General features: G+C 41.8%; 1 protein-coding gene across 2 annotated transcripts in view; it reads right to left on the minus strand.

Moving 5' to 3' along the window:
• Positions 1 to 25,420, minus strand: part of znf512 (zinc finger protein 512) — a 41,987-nt gene that overhangs the window by 3,223 nt on the left and 13,344 nt on the right. Inside the window, exons 6-14 of one of the 2 annotated variants that reach the window (XM_041188335.1) lie at positions 22,220 to 22,306; positions 19,355 to 19,471; positions 11,080 to 11,204; positions 8,827 to 8,913; positions 7,610 to 7,708; positions 6,595 to 6,762; positions 5,914 to 6,108; positions 3,871 to 3,972; positions 645 to 707 (exon numbers count right to left, since the gene is read on the minus strand). In XM_041188335.1, the coding sequence (XP_041044269.1) occupies positions 645 to 707; positions 3,871 to 3,972; positions 5,914 to 6,108; positions 6,595 to 6,762; positions 7,610 to 7,708; positions 8,827 to 8,913; positions 11,080 to 11,204; positions 19,355 to 19,471; positions 22,220 to 22,306 (1,043 nt within the window). The remainder of the gene's footprint in view (positions 1 to 644; positions 708 to 3,870; positions 3,973 to 5,913; positions 6,109 to 6,594; positions 6,763 to 7,609; positions 7,709 to 8,826; positions 8,914 to 11,079; positions 11,205 to 19,354; positions 19,472 to 22,219; positions 22,307 to 25,420) is intronic. The other variant, XM_041188336.1, reaches the window with a different exon arrangement.

A 25,420-nucleotide genomic window follows, 5' to 3' on the forward strand; every position in this document is an offset into this window, starting at 1 on the left:
CCTTGGAATTGCCTTTGATAGGAGCAAATTTTAACCCATGAAGTTTGAACCTTATGTCTTAATCCTTACTCCCACTGGAATGATCATTCATGCAAAGACACAAGGCCTGACCGTATAATTATATAACAATTCCTACTCTGATATATGCAACTGGAAATTTTATGTAGGGAGAACAAATGTGTTTGTTTTCTCAGTTTTAAGAAAATATCCAAGTTAGAGACTCTGGCACCAAGTTTCTCCACATTTTACAGATGAACGTTAACCCTTTTTCCCCCCCCACAACAGTCTAGAAATAGAATGAAATGTAGTAACATAAAGGCAACATTTAACCAAAAGGAAAGAAAATAACACAATATCCTTTGGGAAGTGGTGATGGAGATGGCCATGAAGCTTTGTTCGCTATAATCTCAGGCAAAGTTAAAAGGAAGAAAAATAAATAGAGGTGGAAATAGACATGAATAGTGCAATGGCTTTAAAGTTAACCTGTCAGGTTGGTCACAACAGGATTAGATTTAGCTCAAGTACAAACTGCTGCATGCTACTAAAGAGACTTCATGGAGGCTAAAACTCCAGTAACAGGGCTTACAATAAGAATACATTATAAAGCTCCTTTTCCTTAAACCTTGAAGAAAAGTTATACTTACCCTTGTGCAAGAACCAAGATGAGCCTTCAACCCTGATACGCTGGTATAATTAGAACCACAATCCTAAAGAAAAATTAGCTGTTAAATGCAATTACAAATGTCAGTTTGAAAATTTCAGTTCCATGTATGTCACAGAATCTAAGCACTCTGCTGTTGAACTTGAAATGCACAGGTAACGCAAATTGTGCTCAAAAATACATACCTGAAATAAAGGTCAAGTGTAACATGTCAGACTATATGAAATTTCAGATCAATACACTGGCCCAGATTTGTGCCATGATGGAGAGCCTCCTTCGTTGTGGCAAAAATAGAAGTGGCCAAAAATTGTAAGTTCCACCCCCCGAACACAGCGCTTCCCATTTTTGCGGGAGTGGGAATGGGGGCAGAAGGCGTTTCGTGCATGCAGGGCTTATGGAGAGCTGACCATTTGAATCATCAGTCGCCTCCACTGAAGTGGGATTTTGGTAGGCCAGGGGTGTGAAACCCAAAGTGTGCACATTATACCAGGTAAGAGCAGGTCTGAACTTTGTGGGTTGGTTTGGGCAACCAGGGTACTGCTTTGGAGAGGTGAGGTGCCCCTTTGGATCTGGTCCCAGCACACCTTTGTGGGAGGTAAGGTGCCCTCTGGTGGACATCAGGAGCCCTTTGGTAATGTTAAAATTAGACCTGAAAGTGCATAAAAATGCATAAACTTATTACCAAGTTCATTGGAATGGTCGACAAACCTGTCAAAATTAACTGTCACAATTGTCAGAAGCACCTGTCAAAGGGGCCTTCAATGGGGGCTTTCTGGGAATTTAAAAGTCCTGCCCTTTAAACATTTGAAAAAAATGTCTGGAATCTTTAAAAAAAAACTACTTGCTATTTCACTCTGTCTGTTGGCATAAGCATTAGGGTTACCATTACTGGATTAGCGCTGCATGACTGATTTCTCAGCCATCCATTATCACTGTAGGGTGCCTGCCATTTCACAGTTTGAATGAGAGATACAATTGGTTATAGACTCTTTGACATGGGACTATGACTTCTAACACTTGTTGTTATAGGGTATTGTGTACTTGAATGAAAATGTTGTTGCTATTAGGTTTTATTTAATTGTAGGAATGTAAATGGAGTAAATGGGTTTTTAATGAATGAATGAGTGATTTTTTTCAATATTGTGAACTTTATTTAATTTCATATCTGCATGGGTCCTGAGGTCAGCCTAGGGTGCATTAGGTGAGTTGACATGGTAAGTGTAAGGGCAAAGGGTGTTGGGGAGGGAGGGACATGGGGGTTATAAAGGGCCATAGGTTGGCATGGGGTGTGTGTGTGTGTGTGTGTGTGTGTGTGTGGAGGGGTGAGGGGTGGGGAGACGTTTTACTCTTTACTTTTAAACTTTGGACACAGGGTCAGAGCCCCGAGGCAGGCCAGCTGCCCAGTTGGCCTCTGCACCCGGCATCCTTCTCAGTTCCTCCTGGGTAGCCTGCCCTAACTTCCAATCCAGCCCACCTCCCTGGATCGGAAACCTGACATCCAGGCACCCGTTTTGAAAGGTCAGGTTGACAGAGCCGGGAATTCTCCCATCTCTGTGCGCCCAGCCCATGAGTCAAAATCTGGGCCATAAAGTATAACCCAGCATTTTCAAGTCTCCTCACTACCAGTTTTGATTTCAACTCCCTCTTCTGGTGCACAATTACCCATATATGGATTGAGGATGTAAAGAGATTGTCTACTCCAAAATATCTTTCCATACCATGAAAGCAAGCTGTTAGGAAGTGCCCAGAATCAATTCTGAGTTGGCTCATTTTTACTTTTTTCCTCCATCTGCCCATTCCTTCACTAAATAACTAAGCAAATGGGCATCTTTTTGATCCTAGGTGCCATTCATGTGCTATTGGATCCCTTAACATAAATTCTGAACTTGCACAAATCACCATCCTTAACTTGCATTCAACTAACATTTACATAACCTACACTGAAGCAGCAGTCTGTCTCCTGTATGCTCCCTCCTCTCCAGGACAGTTAGCTACTTACATTAATGAGTTGCTATACAACTAGATGATGATTTCAAGAATATAACAAATAGGAACTTGGGTTATTTCAAAATTCCCTTCAATAGTAACTTTAAAAAAAAACCCAGGAAAGTGGGGATGGGAAATGAGTATAAAATTCCTTTCCCTTAGATCAGAATTAATGTTAAAGTTATTAACCAATGAGGTATTCATTTGATGTAGTGACACAGTGGCTGCCATCTACAAAGTGCACTGCAGCAACTCACCAAGCCCCCTTTGATAGCATCTTCAAAACCGTGAACTTCACCACCTAGGAGGACAAGGGCAGCAGACACATGGGAACACCGCCAATTGCATGTTCTCCTCCAAGCCACACACCATCCTGCCTAGAACTACATCACCGGGTCAAAATCCTGGAACTCCCTCTCTTAACAGCACGGTTACTGCACCTACACCACACAAACTGCAGCGATTCAAGGTGGCAGCTCACCACCACCTTCCCAAGGGCAATTCAGAACGCGCAATAAATGCTGGCCTTAGCAGCGATGCTCATATCCCATAAATGAATTTAAAAAAGGATTTCAGTCAGTACATAAAAATATATTTTTTTTTTACAAATTAACGCTCTGCCAAACTGATTTTCTGATAGAAATCAAGTCTTTTTTTTAAAAAAAAGTTTGTCACTTGCAAGTAATGTTTAGTGCTCAACATAGAATAAACGTACATTACTAAGGAAAGGATAAAAGTTATTGTAAGGAGTTGTGACAGTAAATGGTTATAGCTTGGGGACATCTCACAATCATTCAAAATGCATCCGAGATACAGTACAACATGTTTATTTCAAATAGTAGCTCCATCTAACCAATACTTGGGATAAATATGAGCTTTAATCATCAATGATCTGCATATAAATTGCTCCCATTTCCCTCAGGTTTTTAAAAATTTGGTGGAGAGGGGGGGAGATAACCATAATCAAAAAAAAATGAATGACATATTAATACTTCTTCAAAACACTTCAAGGTGCTGCATACAGTTAATTTATTTTGAGGCACAATGTCTTGTTTTCTACTGTGGAAGGAAACTTGCACAAAAAGTTTCTTGCACAACGACCTGTGACCAAGACAACATTATATACCGATTCAAGGTAGAATGGTCCTCCAGAGTGAGGTAACTAAAATGGTATTTCTTCATAACCACCCATACCAAAATACACAAGCGGCTACTGTATTTACCTTGTTTGGACACTGCACTCTCTTATAGGTTTTCATCTCATCCTTCCACTTGTGAAGCACTTCATGGCTGAATGTAGGCAAGCCAGGTCTCGTGTACTTTAACTGAAGGAAATAAATAAAATGACAAAAATCGCTATTACACACGTTCTCAAATATAGAATTTTGGTCTGACAAAAAAAAAGACCAAAAATTGTTCTTAGAAAAACCTTTGTTGAAAAGACAAATTCTAGGAGACTGAATGCAGTGCGTTAGCTCGCAGCATTTCCACCTCTCAAACACAGGTTGAATTCAGCCCAACTTGATTCAATTCATGCCTCCTTTCTCTGCTGACTAGGACCCCTTAACCAAAGTGTACCGAGTAGTCTAAAGTCAGTGGGCATACATAAAGCTGCCAATAACTGTAAATATTAGAAAAGTCAGACCCACATGTGAGAAGTTGGAAACAGAGACATAAACTATACATACATTACTGCAATAGGTAGTATTTTTCCAAGATTAATACGTGCTGAAGCAGAGGGGAGTTTGATTCGGTGCCTGCACCAACTAACCTTTAATTTTGATTGGACTTGTGACCAGCCTTAAGGGCTTCCCCGGGTGCAAAAGTAGAACACAGAAAGTAGAATCCATTCCCTCAGTCTGATGTCACCTACTTGGATTTTTGTAAAGTGCATCAAAACACAATAAAAAAGGCAGCTACGATTTTGATCAACTCAAATTCCACAATCAAATATGCAGCTCTCTTTACCTTATCAGGTAATCTTTACATTTAAAGCAAAAGTTGCAAAAACATTACTTTCCTACCTCACACAAAGGAATATACTTCAATATCAATTGTCTCTCTGTTGATGTATATATTTGATCATCTTGCAAATAACCTGAATAAACTTTACACATTTGTAGTACGAATCACAAATCTTATTCAATGAAACAGCCTCCTAATTCACTCAATTATAGCAGCTGTATTTCTTCTTCACCCACCTTCCTTTGTATCTTTAAAATAACATTTAGAATTTATGTAAGATGCGGAAGAATTCTAGAAATAAATTACCAACACAGTTATCCACTAACACTTCCCTTCAGGCCTCCGCTTGCTCAATGGACTTCAGCTCTTTTGGAGTTCCTATTCTTCTTCACAGCCACTCATAACAGCACAAACTAGTGCCAGGAAGAAAGTTCACCCCCCACCCCCACCACACCCCCTGCCCGTACAACCAATCACCTCTCTGCACGAGTGCTTTCACTGCCATCCCACTAACCGCCCAAGCATGTACATTTTTAGAATTATGGCCACTTCAGCTCATGAGCGTCCAACACACAAACTACATCCATCTACCCAAAACCATTAACACTATTCATTAACAACTTGTCACCCTGATGCACATCTTGAACCCACAGCAATGTCAGAAGCACCTCCCAGTCTCCAGTCCTGTGATTATTGAAGGAGAAGTAACAGTATGTAACAGAAGAAAAAACTCAAACGGCAAACTATTTGGATAGGGCAAGAAAGCTCACATCAAAGTATATGTTACCCAAATACCCAGTTTAGATGATATTCTTACAGCTTGCCCCTGTGTTTTACTGTAAAACTTTGATACGAGTCTTTGCTGATATACCTGACCCCAGCAGCCCTGATTGGGCAGAGGTTCCTTTCCCTGATCCTTCACCAGTTTCCTGCTACCACTCACTGTCTAGGTTCACACATAGTAAGTACACAAATACCATTGGGCCAAGTATCATCTGATCCTGGCGAGTGTGGATCCATTTCCCTTAGAGAGACACCACTTTCAGAAGAGAGAAAAAAAAAAGGACTTTTACTTTCTCTTTACTTGATTACATTGAACATGAAACCACTTCCAAACAATGCCATAATAGCTTTTGAAATTTCAAACAGTGGACCTGCAGGTTTAAAATCCTCATGTACTTTATAAATATTATAAAAATTAAAAGTGACAGCTGAAGTTGAGGAAATTGACGATCCCGAAACTGTCAATCAAGCCTATCTGGATAAATAGGAAGTTCTGCGCTGTGCAGCACATTTCTCACCTTATCATCATCAGGCACCAGGTCCCGTTGGATTTTCCTTCGAGGCCACTCTCGAGCAAGTTCATCGGCTACTATCTCATGCAGGTGGTAAGCAGCCAGCTTGGCAGAGCTCCTCCGCACTCTTCCACTGGATGTTCTCTCCACTTCCGGTTCACTTTCTTTTTCAGCAGCCTCATCATCTGTAGTTTCTGGTGACTGGTCAATGAGATATCAATGCATAGAATTGGTTGACCAGCAAAAATCTTGGATTCGAAATGTTGCCTTCATGCATTTCAGCACACAAGTCAAAACTTACAGTAATTGCATCATCAACCAATGGCACAGAGTGCACTAGCCTCTGGTATCTATGCTGATCCCTCTCTGCTAGGTAGGCAACACTAATGGGAGTTGGGCTCATTGAACCAGTAATTCCTGTTCCTTTGAGAGGGCGTTTTGAAGTGACAGCCCTGCTTTAACATTCAGCACTTTTCCCCCTTCAGATAGTCCAGATGAAAGTAGGAACTCACCGTGGAACACAGGCACGCACAAAACATTTTCAAATCAAAAGGGTCTTCACAAGAAAGTCTTCAACAATGGGGACATAACATTCTTATCCACATCTACCTACTGTACTGGCCAAGACTGGCAACTGGGAAGGACGAAAAGAAACGTAATGGAAAACGTAATTGTACACACACGTACCGGGGCATGCTCTGATTTCAGGTGATAATCCAGGCCTGCCTTTGACTTGTACAGCTTCCCACAGTGTTGGCATTTAAATAATTGTTTTATTAGCTCAGATTCCTCCTTGCCACACTTCTTCCGATGATAGAGGTAACCCATTATACTAGTGAAACTGGCACCGCAGTCCTGAACGAAGATCGGAAAGGTACAGTCAGCAACTTAATATAAACATAACGCAAGCAAAAGCACCAGCATTATCTGAAGAAATATTATCGAGAAGACTTGAAAACAGCTCAGCCAAAAATCTTTCAGTCATTCCTGATATGCCCAGTATGATTGATGCCATTTGACTTTGAAATAAATCACGTCATAATAATCACATATTTTAGTTAAGGCTCCAGGGCATAGAACATATCAATTCCAATCCAAATTTCAAAAGCATGCATGCATACACAACAAACTGATTTTTCTTTTTTTTTAAAAAAAGGAAATATGTGAGGGAAGGAAAAATAAATAAATCAGAGGATGGGTCATCCTGCCTAATGACACCTACTGACCAGTTACAGGGCTGAAGTTGCTGACACCCAGTGCACATTGAGCAAGGAACATGCACGTGTACTCTCATCCCAGAAACCCTCTACTTGCCGCTTTCACTGCAACAGAAAATGATACTGGGAACTGAGGCTCAAGGTTAAATAATGTGGTACACTGTTTTGTTACAAACACTGCAAAGATGGCAGCCTCAAACTAGAGGTTAGTCAAAGCGAGCCAACCACTTAGATTCATGTTTTTTTCTTCAAAAGAATAAATTAAGTATATCATGGGAAAGAGGAGGAATTTTTTTTATTGCACAAATACTCACGTACAGGATAAGGCCACTGCAAGCCTGAAACGCTTTACTTTATCTTTCATGTATTTCAAAAAGAAGTAAATCAGTCTAAACGTTTCAATGCGACTCGCGAGTTCGCATTTATTTTTATGCAAAATATGCCAGGAAGTGGCGGAAACTGTATTCAACATTTTCTGCTCTTACCTCACGGAGACATTTCAGTCTCCCCATTCTCCTCAACACCTTTCGAAGTCTCTCCCTATCAGTTTGTTCATCAACCACATCCCCATCTTTCAAAATTGGCTGAAAAGGAGAAAATGAAAGCACTATTCTGGCAGTGTGAGCATACATGTACGGTCAGTCAGTGCTATGTGAATAATACTCTTGAGGCCTCAAGGTCATGGGTTCGGTCCTAAAACAGGTTAAAACAAACCATCAGACCTGACTCACTAAGTTAGCAGCCTGAATTCAACCAAGTTCAAATATAAAATGAAGTTCTCTACCTCCTGTTAGCAGTAGAAATAAGTTTGGATAATCTCAACCAAGTTCTGAGACCACAAAGCTATCCAAAATTTGGCCACCTTACTGGGATGACAGGAATAGAAAACAGAAATGTCACACTGCTCATGAGGTTAAGGGTCAAGGGATATAGTATTGGGGCAGAGTAAAAGAAGCATTTCACTGAACCCGACCCACCTTCTGTACGTACGAGTTTTGAACTCATTTCAGTGTGTCCAAAAACTAGAAAAATGATTTATTATCCTCACAGCTGACAGCATATACATTAACAGTTCCTTTATAAAAGTCATAAAAACCACTTGTGAACTCCCCCCCACATCCCCCCCCATTCACAGCTTATATGTATAACTTACATATTTCTATAATTTAGCCAAGAACTGTATACAACATTGCCAAAATAACCAGAGGAACATAATGAAACAAAGATCCCATCATACCACCACTAAGACGCTCACCCTATTTACACATTCTCTCTGTATGAATGGTGTACGCCAAATTTAAATGGTGTGAGATAGGTAAACAGGAGGGGTTTGGTTGCACAGATGGTGTTTAGCTACCAGCTAGAACAGACATGTCAACTTGCTTCACTCATTGGTCAAATTTTGGACTATTAGATAGAACGCCATTCATGTAGATTATGTTAAACCATTGAAAGGATGTTAAATGAAGTTCAGGTCCAACACCTGCCACTTGGATCAAGACTCTGAATAGCTATGTTCATTTGATGGCAGAGCTGATGAGATTGGCCTGGGTTTCCTGCTCAAAAAGTGCACCATGGTATCTCATAAACGTGACCCAAGAATACAGGTTCATTTCATATGGTAAGGGGAGTTAAAAAAAAACATTTTAGCTCGGTCATGTGTTACAATAGCCAAGAAGATCCAAGGTTTTGCTTAAGTTACCATGTTGTTATGGTCTGCCATTAAGTGGTACTTGAGTCCAGCCAGAGACTTCAACTGTTTCCCACAGTGTTGACATACAAAGGGCTCCTAGAAGAAAGAGAGCAACTCTTAAAGCGGAATGTCAAAATGCTTCCTGTTACCTCATCCCATTGCCGAGAATGCAAATATCATTAGTTAACTTTAAACATAAAACATGGCCAGCATTTCAGAGTTTTTTTTTTAAAAAAGAGGAGAAAATTCTACAACACTCTTTTAGATAATAACATCTTTCAAATGTTAAGTAAATAATGCAATAACCTTCAAACTAATTTGGAAACACTTCAAACAGAATTGGCACGTAATTATAAAATAACCGGTATTCAAGATTTTTTTGCCTCTGCTGTGGAACGCCAGTCAATTATCATCCGTGGCATATTTAATGCTGCCAATTTGGTTGTACACTTGAAATTAGTGTCAGTTGTTTGAGAGTTTCTCCGGTTCACATGTACTGTGCGATGAAGGAAAAGAGTGGATGTTGATAATACTAAATTTCTAAGAGACTGTAGAAAATATGTCTGTCAACCATGGCTTAATGGCAGCATTCTCACCCCTGAATCCTAAAGGTGTTGGGTTCAATCTCACTCCAACGACTTGAGCCCATAATCTAAGCTGACACTTCAGTGCAGTACTGATGAAGGCACCGTCACACGTATCTATATTGTGCTCTTAACATAATCAAACGTTCCAAGGCGCTTCACAGAAGCCTTCTGAAACAAAATATGATACAGAGCCACACACAAGGAGATATTAGTTCACCGAAGGCTTGATCTTAGGGGTAGGTTTTAAAGGAGTGCCTTAAAGAAAGCAAGGTAGAGAGATGGAGGGAGGGAATTGCAGAGTTTGAGGCCTAAGCAACTGAAGGCATGGTCACCAATGGCGGGGTGATTAAAATCAGGGATTCTCAAAAGGCCAGAGTTAGACAAGCACAGGTTTCTTGGTGGGTTGTGGGACTGGAGGGGGGGTTACAGAGATAGGGAGGGGCAAAGCCATGGATGGATTTGAGAACAAAGATAAAGATTCTAAAATCAAGACATTGCTTGACCGGGTGTCAATGTAGGTCAGCGAACAGAGGGGAGGCAGGGGAATGGGACTTGGTGTGAATTAAGACATGGGCAGCAGAGCTTTGCTTGACCTTATGCTCACAGAGTGTAGAATGTGGGAGACCAGCCAGGACTGCTTTGGAATAGTCAATTCTAAAGGTAACAAATGACAACGAGACAGTGAGATCTGCCTGCTCTCTTAAGAGAGGCTGTAAAAGATGCCATGGCGCTATTTCACGAAGAGTAAGGAAGTTTTTCCCTAGTAAGCTAGCCAACATTTATCCCTCAACCAACTTAATTAAAAATCAGGTTATCTGGCTATTATTGCGTTCATGATACCTTGATATTTGCAAACTGGCTACGACAGTTCCTATGGTACAACAGTGATATACACTTCAGCAACCAACTTTAAAGCAAACAGAAGCATTGGCGCATACATGCACCATGCTCAGTGGAAAGAAGCTGATATAAAGTTCCTGACATCAGTCAGCTTCCAATGTATATCTATACCACTGAAGTGAGGAGTCACATGAAGTGGGTTGAAGGTACAGCTCAAAATAACGGCTACTGCATTTGTTACCGTCAAATCCCTACTTTGCAAATAAACTGCATGCAACAGTTGTAGTGCAGTGAGTAACAACACTACCACACATCAATTAATGTTTGCAGTTACTTGATCCAGTTTGTAGCAGGTTGTGACAAAACTTAATTCCATTCTCGCAGGGAGAGTAGTGGTATTGTCACTGGACTAGTAATCCAGAGACCCTGGGTAATTCTCTGGGGACCTGGGTTCGAATTGGACTATGGATCTGGAATTAAAAAGTCTAATGATGACCATGAAACCATTACAAAAACAGAATTACCTGGAAAAACTCAGCAGGTCTGGCAGCATCGGCGGAGAAGAAAAGAGTTGACGTTTCGAGTCCTCATGACCCTTCGACAGAACTGTTTTTATCACCATGAAACCATTGTTGGTTGTTGCAAAAACCCATCTGGTTCACTAACGTCCTTACCTGGTCTGGCCTACACGTGACTCCAGACCCACAGCAACGTAGTTGACTCTTCAATGCCCTCTGAACAAGGGCAATTAGGGATGGGCAATAAATGCTGGCCTAGCCAGCGACATTTGCATCCCATAAATAAAAAAAGAGACGTTACACCATGAAATAAGCACCTCTTTGCAGTTTGCCATGTGTTTTTTCAATCCTTCTACTGTCTTCCTCATGACCGCCTTACAAGTAGGGCATGTAATCTTTCCTTTTTCCAGAATTTCCAGGTACCAGTGTTCCTCCTGACTGCCTATAAATTAAATCCAATCACAGTTAAAACTTACGCCATCTAATGAAAATAAATCTATATTTTTAAAGTTGAAATGGATTTCAGGCATTAACCAATTTCAGGAACTATCATCTTTCAAGTCTCTCCTTCCCTTTCCCAAACGAGTGCAGTAAAAGCTCAAGTTGCTCAAATGAGCACAGCAATAAGTGAGATTTCAGGGGGGGATAAAAAAAGGTGTATTACAAATCTAAGGCTAATAATACAAAATAAAACCAAGTGAAACCCAGAAGAGAGAGAGAGAGAGAGGAAGGATCAAAAGATGACAAAGACTGACAGAGCATATGTAGAAAGACTGACCGGCAATAAAGGAAAATAGTAGAGGATTTTATAAACTCGTGTAGAAAGTAAAATAGATAAGGGCTGAACCTATTAGAGTTGAAAAGGATAATTTTATGGAGGGTGGTAGAAATGGTAGATATACTAAATAAGTATTGATTTCACAGAAGAGTGTCAGTAGGAATTAAACCACAAGAGGAGCAGCTGGAATAATTTGATAGAATGGTAATAGACAAGTAATTTCTTTGGAACAAACTGGTGGAAACCTAAGTGGGAAAGGCGCCAGGTTTTGACGGTCTGCATCCCAGAATGCTGAAGGAAGCCAGTGAGGACATGAGTGCCTTGATCACAACCTTTCAAACATCACTGCACACGAGAGTTGCAGCAGAGGACTGTTGGATTGCCAACGTAACACCCCTGTTCAGAAACGTTCAGCGTGTTGTGAAGGTAATGGTCCATTTGGAATGCTAAAAGGGGAGGGGAGGATGTGTTTGGCGGGGTCATCATGCTGGAGGTGGTGGGAAAGGCTGTTCAGTTGAATTCAGGCTTGGGGAATGTTGGAGGAGACAGAAGTCAGGTAAGGGAAGACCATAAGACATAGGAACAGAAATTAGGCCATTCGGCCCATCAAGTCTGCTCCGCCATTCAATCATGGTTTCTCAACCCCATTCTCCCGCCTTCTCCCCGTAACCTTTAACCTTTGATCCCCTTACCAATCAAGAACCTATCTATCTCCGTCTTAAATACACTCAATGACCTGGCCTCCACACCCTGCTGTGGCAATGAATTCCATAGATTCACCACTCTCTGGCTAAAGAAGTTTCTCCTCATCTCTGTTCTAAAAGGTCTTCCCTTTACTCTGAGGCTGTGCCCTCGGGTCCTAGTCTCTCCTACTAATGGAAACATCTTCCCCACGTACACTCTATCCAGGCCTTTCAGTATTCTGTAAGTTTCAATCAGATCCCCCCTCATCCTTCTAAACTCCATCGAGTATAGACCCAGAGTCCTCAAACGTTCCTCATATGTTAAGCCTTTCATTCCTGGGATCGTTCTCGTGAACCTCCTCTGGACCCCTCCAGGGCCAGAACATCCTTCCTGAGATACGGGGCCCAAAATTGCTCACAATATTCTAAATGTGGTCTGACCATAGCCTTATAAAGCCTCAGCAGCACACCCCTGCTTTTATATTCTAGTCCTCTCGAAATAAATGCCAACATTACATTTGCCTTCCTAACTACTGACTCAACCTGCAAGTTAACCTTAAGCCAATCCTGGACTAGGACTCCCAAGTCCCTTTGCACTCCAGATTTCTGAATTCTCTCCCCATTTGGAAAATAGTCTATGCCTCTATTCTTCCTACCAAAGTGCATGACCTCACACTTCCCCACGTTGTATTCCATCTGCCACTTCTTTGCCCATTCTCCTAACCTGTCCAAATCCTTCTGCAGCCTCCCCGCCTCCTCAATACTACCTGTCCCTCCACCTCTCTTTGTATCATCTGCAAACTTAGCCACGATGCCCTCAGTTCCTTCATCTAGATCATTAATGTATAAAGTGAAAAGTTGTGGTCCCAACACTGACCCCTGCGGAACTCCACTAGTCACCGGCTGCCATCCTGAGAAGGACCCCCTTATCCCCACTCTCTGCCTCCTGCCAGACAGCCAATCTTCTATCCATGCTAGTACCTTGCCTCTAACACCATGGGCTCTTATCTTACTGAGCAGCCTCCTGTGCGGCACCTTGTCAAAGGCCTTCTGGAAATCCAGGAAGAGTCAAAGGTTAGACCATGCGATGGCGAGAAATGGGTGGAAATTGCAGGCAAAATTAAATACATTTTCCAGTTCAGGATGAGAGCAGGACATGGCACTGATACAGGCAGTGTACCAGAAAGAGTTGACAAAGTCCACCTCCCCCACCACCGAGTAGGACTGAAATAAGGAATGTTCCACATATTCCATAAAAAGGCAGGCATAGCTCAGAACCATGTAGGTGCCCATAGCAACATCCTGAATTCCTCTCACTCCCCCGAAATAAAAGGAGAAATTGTTCACTGTGAGAACAAGTCCAGCAGGGTGTTGGATGGAGACAGGTTGGGTCTTTGTTTGAGGAAGAAGCAGAGAGTCTTCAGGCTGTCCTGGGTGGGGCTGGGGCTGTAGAGAGACTGGGCATTCACGCTGAAGAGGAGATGGTTAGGGCAAGGAAACTGGAACTTGTTAAAGTGAAAAAGGGCATCAGAAGAATCACAGTTGTAGGTGGGGAGAGACTGGACAAGGGGAAAAAAAATTGATATCGGGAAAAATCAGTTCAGTGGGGCAGGAACAGGCTTAAATGACTGATCTACCAGGGAAGTTCAGATTCAAAGGGTTATCCTCTGCCATTTCTGTAAACTCCAGCATGATGCCACAACCAAACGAATCTTCCCCTCCCTTATCAGCATTCCGAAAGGACCACTCCTCTATCACCCCCAATACCTCCTCCCCTTCTCAAGCAATCACAGGAGGTGTATCACCTGCTCCTTTACCTCCTCCCTTCTCACTGTCTAAGGCCTCAAACACTTATTCCAGGTGAAGCAGTGATTTATTTGTACTTTCAATTTAGTGTACTGTATTCACTGCTCACAATGTGGTCTCCTCTACACTGGGGAGACCAAACATAGACTGGGTGTTATGCATAACAGTCACCCTCACTCAGTCCACAAGCATGACCGACCTTCCTGTCTCTCGCTATTTCAATTCACCATCTTGCTCTCATGCCCATGTTTCTGTCCTTAACCTGCTATAATGTTCCAGTGAAGCCCAATGCAACTGGAGGAATAGCACCTCAAATTCCAATTAGGCACTTTATAGCATTCTGGCCTCAACATGGAGTTCAACAATTTCAGACCATGAATGCTGTCCTCCATTCCAGATTCCAACCCCCCCAGTCCCAAGTGCCAGATTGTATCTTGTTCTCATGTTATTTTGTTTCCAGACAGCATTGACCTTTATTCTGCTGTTTACGCATTCTGCTATTTTGCTTTTAGACAGCATTGACCTTTATTCTACTATCAACTCCTACTCTGGACCATTGGCCTGTCCAGACTGTCACGGTTCTTATCACCAAGTCACACCTTGGTCAGTCCCTCTACTCTTCTGGCATTTTTGCCACCTTTCAACGTTTCAGCTTGTTCCACTCCCTCATCTCATTTAAAATCCTTGTTCTTTACTGCCCGCTCAAATACACTAAAACATTTACTCAGAGATTTTTACCGCTATCCTCCCTCAGCCTCTGGACCGAGTCACTTCTCATCCTCGGCGATTTGAACCTCCATCTCAATTCATCAGGCTGTCTCTCCCCCCGAGGTCACTGCCCTCATATCCTCCCCTAATCACTCCCCAATATTTAAACTCGCCAGCCTATATTCACAGCTCCCCTTGACCTGGCCATCTTAAGTGTCCTCGTTACTTCCATGGTGCCAATCACTGAAAAAGATTATTATTTGTTCCATACCACTCTCCACCCACATCCCAATTTCTTCCTTTCAACCCTATCCCCTCCTTTGTCTGCCCCAGAAAATGTTATTTTCCAATTCACTTACAACACTTCAAAATTCCCACTTGTCTAACCTTGGGCTCTCCATTCACCACATCTGCAGCTACTGATCTCCTCGATCGTGCTCTTACTTCCACATTTGATGGCCTCGTCCACATTACACCCTCTCAACCTCGCTGTTTCCCTGGTTTGGCCAGCCTCTGCTCCCTTATGTTGAAGGAATGCAGACTCGAATGGATATGACAGCTAACTTATGTAGCCATTCACTACCAGATCACAAAGCACGATTGGGTCCCGCTCTTGTCTGCTGAAGCTTCTCACTATTCCAGGATCATCCTGGAACAATACCACCAGGTTTCTTTTCTACTGCAAACCATCTTCTTAAACTCGTCTCATCCACCTTCACCTCCAACAAGTGCAAGGAGCTCACGTTTGTCTTCGTCACTAAGGTTCAGATCATCTGTTCAGCTGCTTCTGCCACATCTCTCCTCCTTCACCTATCCCACGAAATATTGGGAAGACTGAAGCCATCATCTTTGGTTCCCACCACAAACTTTGTATCCTAGTCCCTGACTCCATTCTTATCTCTGGTCATTGTGCGAGACCCAGCCAAACTGATCGTAACCTTGGTGTCATATTTGATCCCAATATGGACTTATGACAACATATCTGTGTCATCATCAAGACCACCTATTTACACCTCCGTAACATTACTGGACACTGCCCCTACCTCACCTCATCTGCTGCTGAAACCCTCAACCACGCCTTCATTACCTCAAGACTTGAGTAACTCAACACCCTCTTGGCCTACCTCCCATTTCCTAGCCTCTAAACACTTGAAGTCATCCAGAACTGCTGCCCATACCCTAACTTGCACCAAGTCCCGCTCCACCTACCACTCCTGTTTCTGCTGACCTACACTGGCACATGGCGATGGAATCCCTTGATTTTAAGATTCTCATACTTGTTTTCAAAACCCTTCATGGCGTAGCCCCTCCCTATCTCCGTCATCTCCTCCAGCATGACAACCTTCTGAGGTATTTATGTTCCTTCATTTTTGGCCTCTTGTGCATCCAGATTTTAATTGCTTCACTAATGGGAGTCATGTCTATAGTTACCAAGGTTATAAGCTCTGGAATTCCCTCCCCAAACTCCTCTGGCTCTCTTTCCAACTTTAAGATGCTCCCTAAAACTCATCTCTTTTACTCTATACCAAAAGCTTGGCAAAAAAAAAGAAAAGCAATGTCAAACCTATAAAAACTATTGGTTAGTCCACAGAATGCAGTACCCAGCTTTGAGCACTTTTAGTAGAAGAATAAAATGAAATGAACTGATCAGATTGTGCAAGCCACTGGTTAGATCACATTTAGAGTATTCTAAGCAGTTTTGGGCACCCAGTTACAGAAAGGATATTAAAGTAGTAATGGCTGGTGACCTTTTCAAACAGGCAAGGCACAGCTACACATGCCCTACCGAGCCAGCGTATTGCCAAGGTAACAGACCCTTTACACATACTCAGTGCGTTTTATTTGCTTCCCCAGCCACCTCTTATTACGAGAAGAAAGCCAGATCAAAGAGGGGAACCAGTAAACAGATGGAAGGAGAGGAAGCCAATAATCCCTTCCACTTAGCTCATTCCTGATATGCACATCGTAAACTTTCATCTCTCTCACACACGTTGGTAACTCTTCACGTGGGATACCACCAACATTGATATGGAGCTCAGCCCTGCTTACCCAAAGCTCAAGCTGCTGCAAACAGCGACACTCAATCCCACCCGCACACTCCACACGTACATAACTCTAGGTGAAGCCAACAAGCTCCCTCTGCATCAAATCTAAATGGCATTCACAGACTAAATCTGCCAGGGTGAGACTAGAGATGGTGAACTATAATCATGAGGAGAGGTTCGAAATACAAGGACTATTTCCACTGGAGCAAAGAAGCTGGAGAGTAAATAGCATTTTTTAATGAAGGATTTTGATCAAATGGTTGGGGAGTTAGTAAAGAGGGGTGATCAAATAAAAATGTTTAGAGAGGGTGTTTAAGACAGCTTTATACAGACTTAGACAGCACAGGATGCTTTGGCATAGGGAACAGTTGAGGTACAGACCATTTTGTCTATTAATAGATAAATGGATAAATATTTGGAGATGCACGCTAAAGGGAGACAGTGCAGCAGTTGAATGAATTTTGGATTGAGCTGGTGTAGAGAGCTGTGCAAACACCATGGATCAAATCCCGTAACATTCCAGATTGCTATGGATCAATCTACTGGATCAATCAGAATCAGACAAAAGTTGACAAACGCATTACCTACAGTTGAGTTTACAAAAGATGAAGTGGAATTGAATAAGCCTTCGAAATCAATGTGGGGCAGTCCACCACTAGAAAATGTACTTCCAGCAATAGCTACAGGCCAAGCACAGGACTTAGGAGTAGGTCACTTGGCACTTCCAGTCTGCTCTGCCAATCAATAGGATCATGACCGATCGGATTGTGGCCTCAGCTCGACTTTTCTGTCTATCCCTCATAACCCTGGACTCCCTTGTCAATCAAGAGTCTAACTCAGCCTTGTATAAATTCAATGACCCCGGCCTCCACTGGTCTCTCAAACGTTCTGAAAATTGTGTCACTTTAATCACCGAAAGCAATAAAAGTTAGACAACAGTGCCCCCTAGTGACAAGTACCTTATAATTATCAGTGGCAAAGTCGTTACTGCAACAATCAGAATGTACATATTTGAAACTGCAGCATTCGGAACTCCTTATATATTTCATCTTTCAGAGTTTGTGTAGATTTTAAAATCACGTTGCAGAAGCTGCCTTCCTCAGTTTTGGCAATGTTTGAGACAGCATTCCTCTAAATAGTATGCAGAGTACAAACCACCCCCCCCACCCCCCCAATAATCATTACTAATCAACTTACAGTAATCTAACAAATTACATTTATATAGCACCTTTAATTTAGTGAAAGGTGACAAGGCACTTGGAGAATAGGTCGCTGGAAGTAACCAAATGTGTGATTGAGGAAGCAGGATTTGAGAAAGCTCTGGAAACTGGGGAGAGCTATTGGTAATGGAAAAGGTTTTAGAAGGGAACCTCAGAGATGTGACGAATCCCAGAGAGGTGAAGATTGTTGGTAGCAGTAGTAATAATAAAGTGAGGAGGAGAGACACAGTTTCCCAGGTTTTGGGGCAGTAATCGACGGCTAAACTGTCAGCAATTGTCATCATTACTCCTCTGAAACTGGCATCACCTTCTGGAGTCCACATGTGAGCAGTTAAACACAAAAATCCAGGAGCTGCTGTCAGTGATTCTAGGGTCCAGGTTTTCGCTTCTGGGTCAGGTGCACAGAGACAGGAGAATTCCTGGCTCCGTGAGTCCGACTTTTAAAAACGGGTGCCCAGATATTGGATTTTCGGTGGAGGTGGGCTGCATTAGGGGTTGGGGTGAGCATGCCTGGGGAGAGCCATGTAGGATGCCGGGTACAGAGACTAGCTGGGCACAAGGCCTGCCTCGGGGCTCCACCACTGTGTCCAAAGTTTAAAACAGTAAAGGTTAAAACACGAAACGTCCCTCCAGCTCTCACCTCTCTGCACACTCACCATGCCCCATCCATGCCAACCTATGCCCTCAGCCAATCCCCCATGGCCCTTTATAACCTCCATGCCCTTCCCACACCCTTTGCCCTTACACCTCCCATGACAACTCACCTAGTGTGCACCATGGAACCCATGCAGAGATGAGATAAAGTTTTATAAAGTGGCTATTGCAGACTTCATTATATCGAAAAAAACTCATTTATTAAAAACCCAGTTACTATATTTACATTCCTTCAATTAAACAAAGCCTTATAACAACAAACTTTGGAATTCACAGTCCCACATTGAATATTCTATAACCACTTGTAGCTGTCAATCAAACTGGCACCCTGCTGTGATGATGGGCGGTTGTGATATCAGCCATGCAGCCCTAATCCAGTTATGAAAACCCTCAGGCTTATGTCAACAGACAGCGTGAAATAGCAAACAATCTTTTCTTTAAAAAAAATTCCACACATTTTTTCCCCCAAAGTTTTAAAGGGCAAGGCTTTTAAATGCCTTGACAGCTCCCTTTGACAGGTTGATGCTCGCTACCATACCGCATAACATAGTTTGCAGACTAGTAAAGCGATCTCTTAAATGATGTATATGTCCATAAGCATCCCTACTGGAAATATAAACCTCAGCAGAAATGCTTAAAACAATAGTGCAGCTTTGCCACAACAAGTTACTTTCAACATAGCAGCATTTACCTCATACCTGCTGGATACGAAGGGGGGTCCTTTCTCACATACCGAGAGCGATTTCTAGATTTTGAACCCTGTGCTTTTGCTTTGAGTTTAAAGGATTTTCTCTTTTTAGCATGTTTATTTGTTACTGTAAATAAAAAAATAACATTAATTTTAAATAGTAATAAATATCCATGCTCAGTATTTTAAACTAACACCACAAAAAAAAGTATGCCTTATTACACACAAGTCACATGAGATTACTAGATAAACAGGCAGTCCGAAAACTGTATTGGAGTAATCACTGAAGCACCACAAGATGTCAGACAATTCTTTTATTCATGTGACAATCTATCTCATTTGGCAGTAAATACAGAATTAACACAAGGACCTGGATTATGCATCAAGAATAACAGTGAGGTTAACAATGCTCGTTGTTGTAATGAAGTAAATCGGACAGCAACTTTTAGAGTACAGATGTGTGCAGTTAAACAGGGAAATCCAATAGTTACAGTCAGTCAGAGTTATCCTGGTCCTCCACAGTCCCTTGCTGGGCACTGAAATCAATGCAAGGCTGTGAAGTTGCTGTACTTGCCTACTAATTACCCAATTAACACATCAGAAAAAAATTGGGGCTTGTGCATTCAGGGGTAAATTAACTTCCAATGGCACAATCAATCATAATTGCTGCCAAACAACCACTTTGGTGCAGAAAATGTAATTTTACAGGTGTGGCGCATCATTCCCGCAGAATCAGTGTCCCAGGTTTCAAAGAAATTTTTTAGTTTCTCCTTCTATCTCAATCCCATCTTCCTTTCCTAATTATTTGAATTCCTGTCCACGATTTGAATCTAAATCTATAATTCCTGGCTTAAACTCTGCGTGGCTCTGAGATTCTTCAATCTGACTGATTGATGAGCCTTGCTGTTGCTTGCACACCCTGTAGAGGGCGTCACGCTGGGTTAGAAGTCCGATGGAGCAACTCTACATTGGAAAGCCCTCAAAAACTGTTTGCAGTTGTTAGAGTAGCAAACTGCGAGCACCGTTCCTTCACTGCTGGCCATGATTTCCAGACCCAAGCTTAAATTTCAAGTTGAGGGTGGTTAGAGCACCTGAGCTAATTGGACCTGGAGCCTGCCTACCATTTCTAGCGTGGCTGGAACTGTTGGGAGTTGCTGACCGATCAGATTAGCTAGCAAGTGTCGAGGGCAGGACTTCCTCCCACTGAGGGGCAGAAGTCCCACCCTCACCTCCTGAAGGCCAATTGGAGCACGTTATAACTCCAAACAGGGTGGCCTTGTTTAACATTGGTTGATTCGGAACCATCATTTCTTTGTATGTGTGGGGTACGGGCCTAAAATTCAGCCCATGATTCAGTCTCCCTTTTGAACTCACATATACTAATTTTATTCCTGCTCCTATTTCCTCTTTCCGAAACCTTATTTTATTGCCACATTTTTCTCTCACACTTGTGCCAATTTTTGTATTATAAATTTTTATGTCCACATTGGAAACTGCCAGTGCCACCAATAAACATTTCTAAGCATTGATGGGATGATCAAAAACGCATCCCGGCTCAATTTCTTTTTGATAAAAGGACTTTTCTCCTTTTTCCATGCCCAAAATTTTAGATTAAAGGAGGACATTGGTGTAATTCTAAGTCTACCCTTTTGATATAAGTTCCTAGGTCACAGTATGGGCTAATTGCAGAAGAATGCTCTCTCCAATCTGATGTTTTAAATATGTTGTAGCTCCAATATCAGAACTGCATATCTCCCACTGCAGCAGTGAGACATCTTCAGCTTATTACGCCAGTCACCCTTGGCCCAGTGCAATCAGCACAAATTTTATGCTATTTCGGTCCGGATCCAGTCCCTCCAATTTCACTAAACATTAGGCAGTTATGACCATGTCCCTTCAGACTGTGTTGAGCTTGAACCCAAACATCCAGAGAACTCCATGCTATTCCACTATATCAAAATTCACAATTTTAGTAACAGTTGGCTATACATATGTTGCAATTTGAAGCAGCACACTTCATACAATAATTTAAGCAATAGTTACTCATCAACAGAAAATACCAATCGCTGAAATAAGCCACAGTACTTGGCAAAAAAATGAACAAATGACCTGTGTATAGCTGCTGGAACAATATTGAGTTAGATTGGTATTCTACACAGTTTGGGTGCACAGAACACAATGCTTTGGACACAAATCCAATTCTATTCAATTGAAAACAATTTTTGGCTTGACAAGGAATCCAACTCTACCCCACAGGTTCCGCCGCTAATGCTGAGGTTGCCACTATGTCATGGAGATTTCCTCTCAGTGTATCTACAAATTGAAAGATTACATCACTCTTGTCTGCTCAGAGATGCAGTTTATTTATTTCCAAAAATGCACCTTTAGAAACATTTTACTTTTAGTTTGTGGTTTGCTTCCATGGAATATGCTACTCTTAAAACTAGTTATGCTCCTTATATGGCAACTATGAAAACAAATAGAAACTCTCAATCTGTTGCATGCACCATGATGGGCTTTAGCACCAGCACAAACCCCCAAAACCATCATCATTCTTGGAATACAGGAGCTGTAGCACACAATGTAATGATTTATGCCAGTTCCTAGTGCTAAATGTGAAATGGGGGCCAATGTACATTTGAAGGACTCATGACTGTATTATGCAGCAAAGATCATGAGCCTTAGCTTAAGAAATTTATATCTGGAAGGGGAGAACAATGCATTAAAAAAAAACAACCTAGGGCAAAGCTAGTTTAATTTACAAGGAAGAAAACTTTTAGTCACCTTAGCAAAACTTGTCCAAAACTAACGTTAAGGACTATGCACATCATGTGGCTCAGTTATTTCAAATTTCTTGTATAGAAACATTTTGTACCTGCAAGTTTTCTCTCTTTCCTGGCAGATTCATCATCAGTATCAACACTAACTATCTTCCTTTTCTTCTGCATAGCTTTCCTCTCCACTGTAATAGAACATCAGGTTAACTCGCAAAACAATTTTGAATTTTTTGAAACAGAAATGTTTCAAATCTATAAATCTGCTAAGATTCCAGAATGCAAATACTTAAGGACAGTTTGGGGCTTAATCTCAACATTTACGTGAGATACTGAGGACCAGAAAATTTACGAATTCAAAATTTAGCAGATGTGGTACAAGACCAAACGTCACAGAGGGAATATGAAGAGGACCGAGCAGGTGCTGTAGTGAAGCAATCTGCTCTGCTTGGTATCACTTGTGCTTAAAGACTGAGAAGCAGCAGATAAAACAAAGAAATCAGTCAGGCAAGAAATTCTCATTATAGATCTATTTTTGTGCTCTACCCACTGAAAAACAAGTAACATTGCAACACAGCTGTTGCTTTATAACTAATTTGTCACTTTAGGTACAATATAAAGCATTTTTTGAAGGTTTTAAATTTTGACAATGTAGTTATGTGGGGCTAGATGCTGGTAATGTCTAGGGATTAGTAATCCCAAGACTCTGGGTACACGAGTTCAAATCCCACCACGGCAGCTGGTGGAATTTAAATTCCACAAAGAAAACCTGGAATTGAAAGCTAGTATCAGTAACGGTGAGCATGAAGCTATCATCGATGGTCGTTAAAAACCTATCTGGTTCACTGATGGGAATATGCTGTCTTTACCTGGTCTGGACTAAATGTGAGTGCACATCCACAACAGTGTGACTATTAACTGCCCTCTGAAATGGCCGGGTAAGCCACACCATTCAAGGGCAATTGGGGATGGGGCAACAAATGCTGGCCTTGCCAATGGCATCCACATCTCACCAGAAGAAATAAGAAGCATTCATTATGATTATGGGGAGGCAAGACAGTTTAAGAAAAAAAATCAGGAAAATCATTAAGGACAAAGAGAAACATTATAAAATAAAGAATGAACAAGTCAGAGAACAAAAGGGGCAACTTATGTGTAGAACCAACAGATAAACAGATTTTGTACACTTTTATTTTTGTGTTCACCAGCTGAGGGGTCTCCGTACTTCCATGTTCACACCGTCCGAACAAAGCAACCTTTAGTCAAAAAAAACCCAAAACCAGATGCAAAGTAAAGCTTCCCCTACTCAGCATCAATATGTTTTAGTGCTACCCTAAAGAGTGCATGAACTGGAATTTTAAAAACTCCTTTCACAATCTCAGGGTTTCTTAAAGCGCTTTGCAGCCAATGAAGTACTGTTGTAAAGTAGGAAACACAAGATTAGCCCTTCTATAATCACTGAATCTTTCCACTTATCATATCACCATTGTCGCTGCTTTTCCCAAATCAGCAACTGCTACCAAACTTTGGGAAGATTTGTACCCCTCCTAAATAGGGACAGAGTTGGAACTCTCAAAAGTAATTTCGCTTAGGATTGATATATCTGACCTCTTTTGACTGCATTTGAACTCGGGGTTACAGGAATGAAAGAATTGTGTGCTGACCTATCACATTGCCCAATTCCTAAGAAATTGACTTTTGTTCTCTGCTCAGAATCCATTGATTTTTATTTGAATCGAAGCAAAGTTGAAAGCAGGTAACAAATATACTCGCCGTTAAACTGGATATCCTGTTGCAGGCCGGATTTTAGAAGTACCAGACCAGAGACCCACGCCAAAAAAATCCAAGACCAGCCCATCCCTAATTGCCCTTGAACTGACCTTGCTATGTCATTTCAGAGGGCAGTTAAGAGTCAACCACCAGGTAAGGATGGCAAATTTCCTTCCCTGAAGGACAGCAAACCAGATGGGTTTTGGCGACAGTTGAAGATACCTTCATGGTCACTGAGACTAGCTTTATGTTTCAGATTTATTAACTAAATTCAACTTGCACTAGCTCCTGTGGTGGGATTTGAACCCATGTCCCCACAGCACTAGCCTGGGTCTCTGGATTACTCGTCCAGTGACATTACCATTACGCCACTGTCTCCCCTAAATTGCCACCATTTATCTAGATTTATCAGTTAACTTCTATTAGTGCAGTCCAGAGTTCTGTAAAGGGGCTGTCTGCAACAATAAGAATTCAAATGGTCATGTCCCATTTGTTCCCCAAACCCCTTGCACCACCATGACATGGAAGGAAGCAGATCACCTTATTGGACATTGAAATAGCAATTTTTCTATAAAGCAGATTCTTTTTCTTAGGAACTGATCATAGCACAACTATTTATGATCACATGTCTCCACAGAAAGACAGCCTGAGCTTTCAGATGCCTGTCAATTTAATTCTCTGCCCCAATCCAGGAGTTGGCTTCTTACCCTGTTTCTAATGAAGCTCAACAGAACCTTGAAGACCAGCACCTCAAATTTTGATTAGGTACTTTAAGCCTTTTTTTTTTGGACTCAATATTGAGAACAACAATTTCAGATCATAACCACCCTTTCTTTTCTCCAGGCAGTTGATGATTCTGCTATTGCCATTTACACCTCCACTAATACTACCTTTTGTTTCTTTAGTTGTCCCATTGCCATCTCCTTCTGCATGACACCATCCTCTTTTCTTTCCTATCCTATGATAGATCGCCCCTTTAGTTCTTTTTATCCCTCTTGCCTTTCAGTGCCCCTGCACTGCCTTAAAACCTGCTTCAACAGAACAGTAAAAAGTTAGACATGATCTTACATGCCTATGAAACCAACTGAGTTGTTCCCTCCATAGCGGCTACCTGGCCTGGAGTATTCCAGCACGTAGCGTTTTTTATTGTGGAATAATTGGGATTCCTGAAACCTCAAGTGAAAAGTAATTAGTGAAACATAAGTTAAATGCCATTATGAAGGGTCTCTTACCCACCCCTCCACACACATGCTCCTATAATCAGAGTGCCCATATACTTTGGGTAAGTGTTTTGTCTACTTGGATCATTCGATCTTATTTTGAGCACGTGCAGATAGATTCCATGCTTCTTCTATTTAAATAAAAAAGGTGCACTTGAAAGAACTGAGCCATGATTCTTGCTGGTATCCAGACTGTTAACTTCCTGGAGAGTAAACTCTACCAGGTACTGCGCATCCAGATAACTACTACTTACTTTCTGAATTCAGTGCACACAGAATCTGTGAAAAGCCATTTCAAAATGTCCAATTGCA

This window comes from Carcharodon carcharias, chromosome 5, assembly GCF_017639515.1.
Source record: "Carcharodon carcharias isolate sCarCar2 chromosome 5, sCarCar2.pri, whole genome shotgun sequence".
NCBI lineage: Eukaryota > Metazoa > Chordata > Chondrichthyes > Lamniformes > Lamnidae > Carcharodon > Carcharodon carcharias.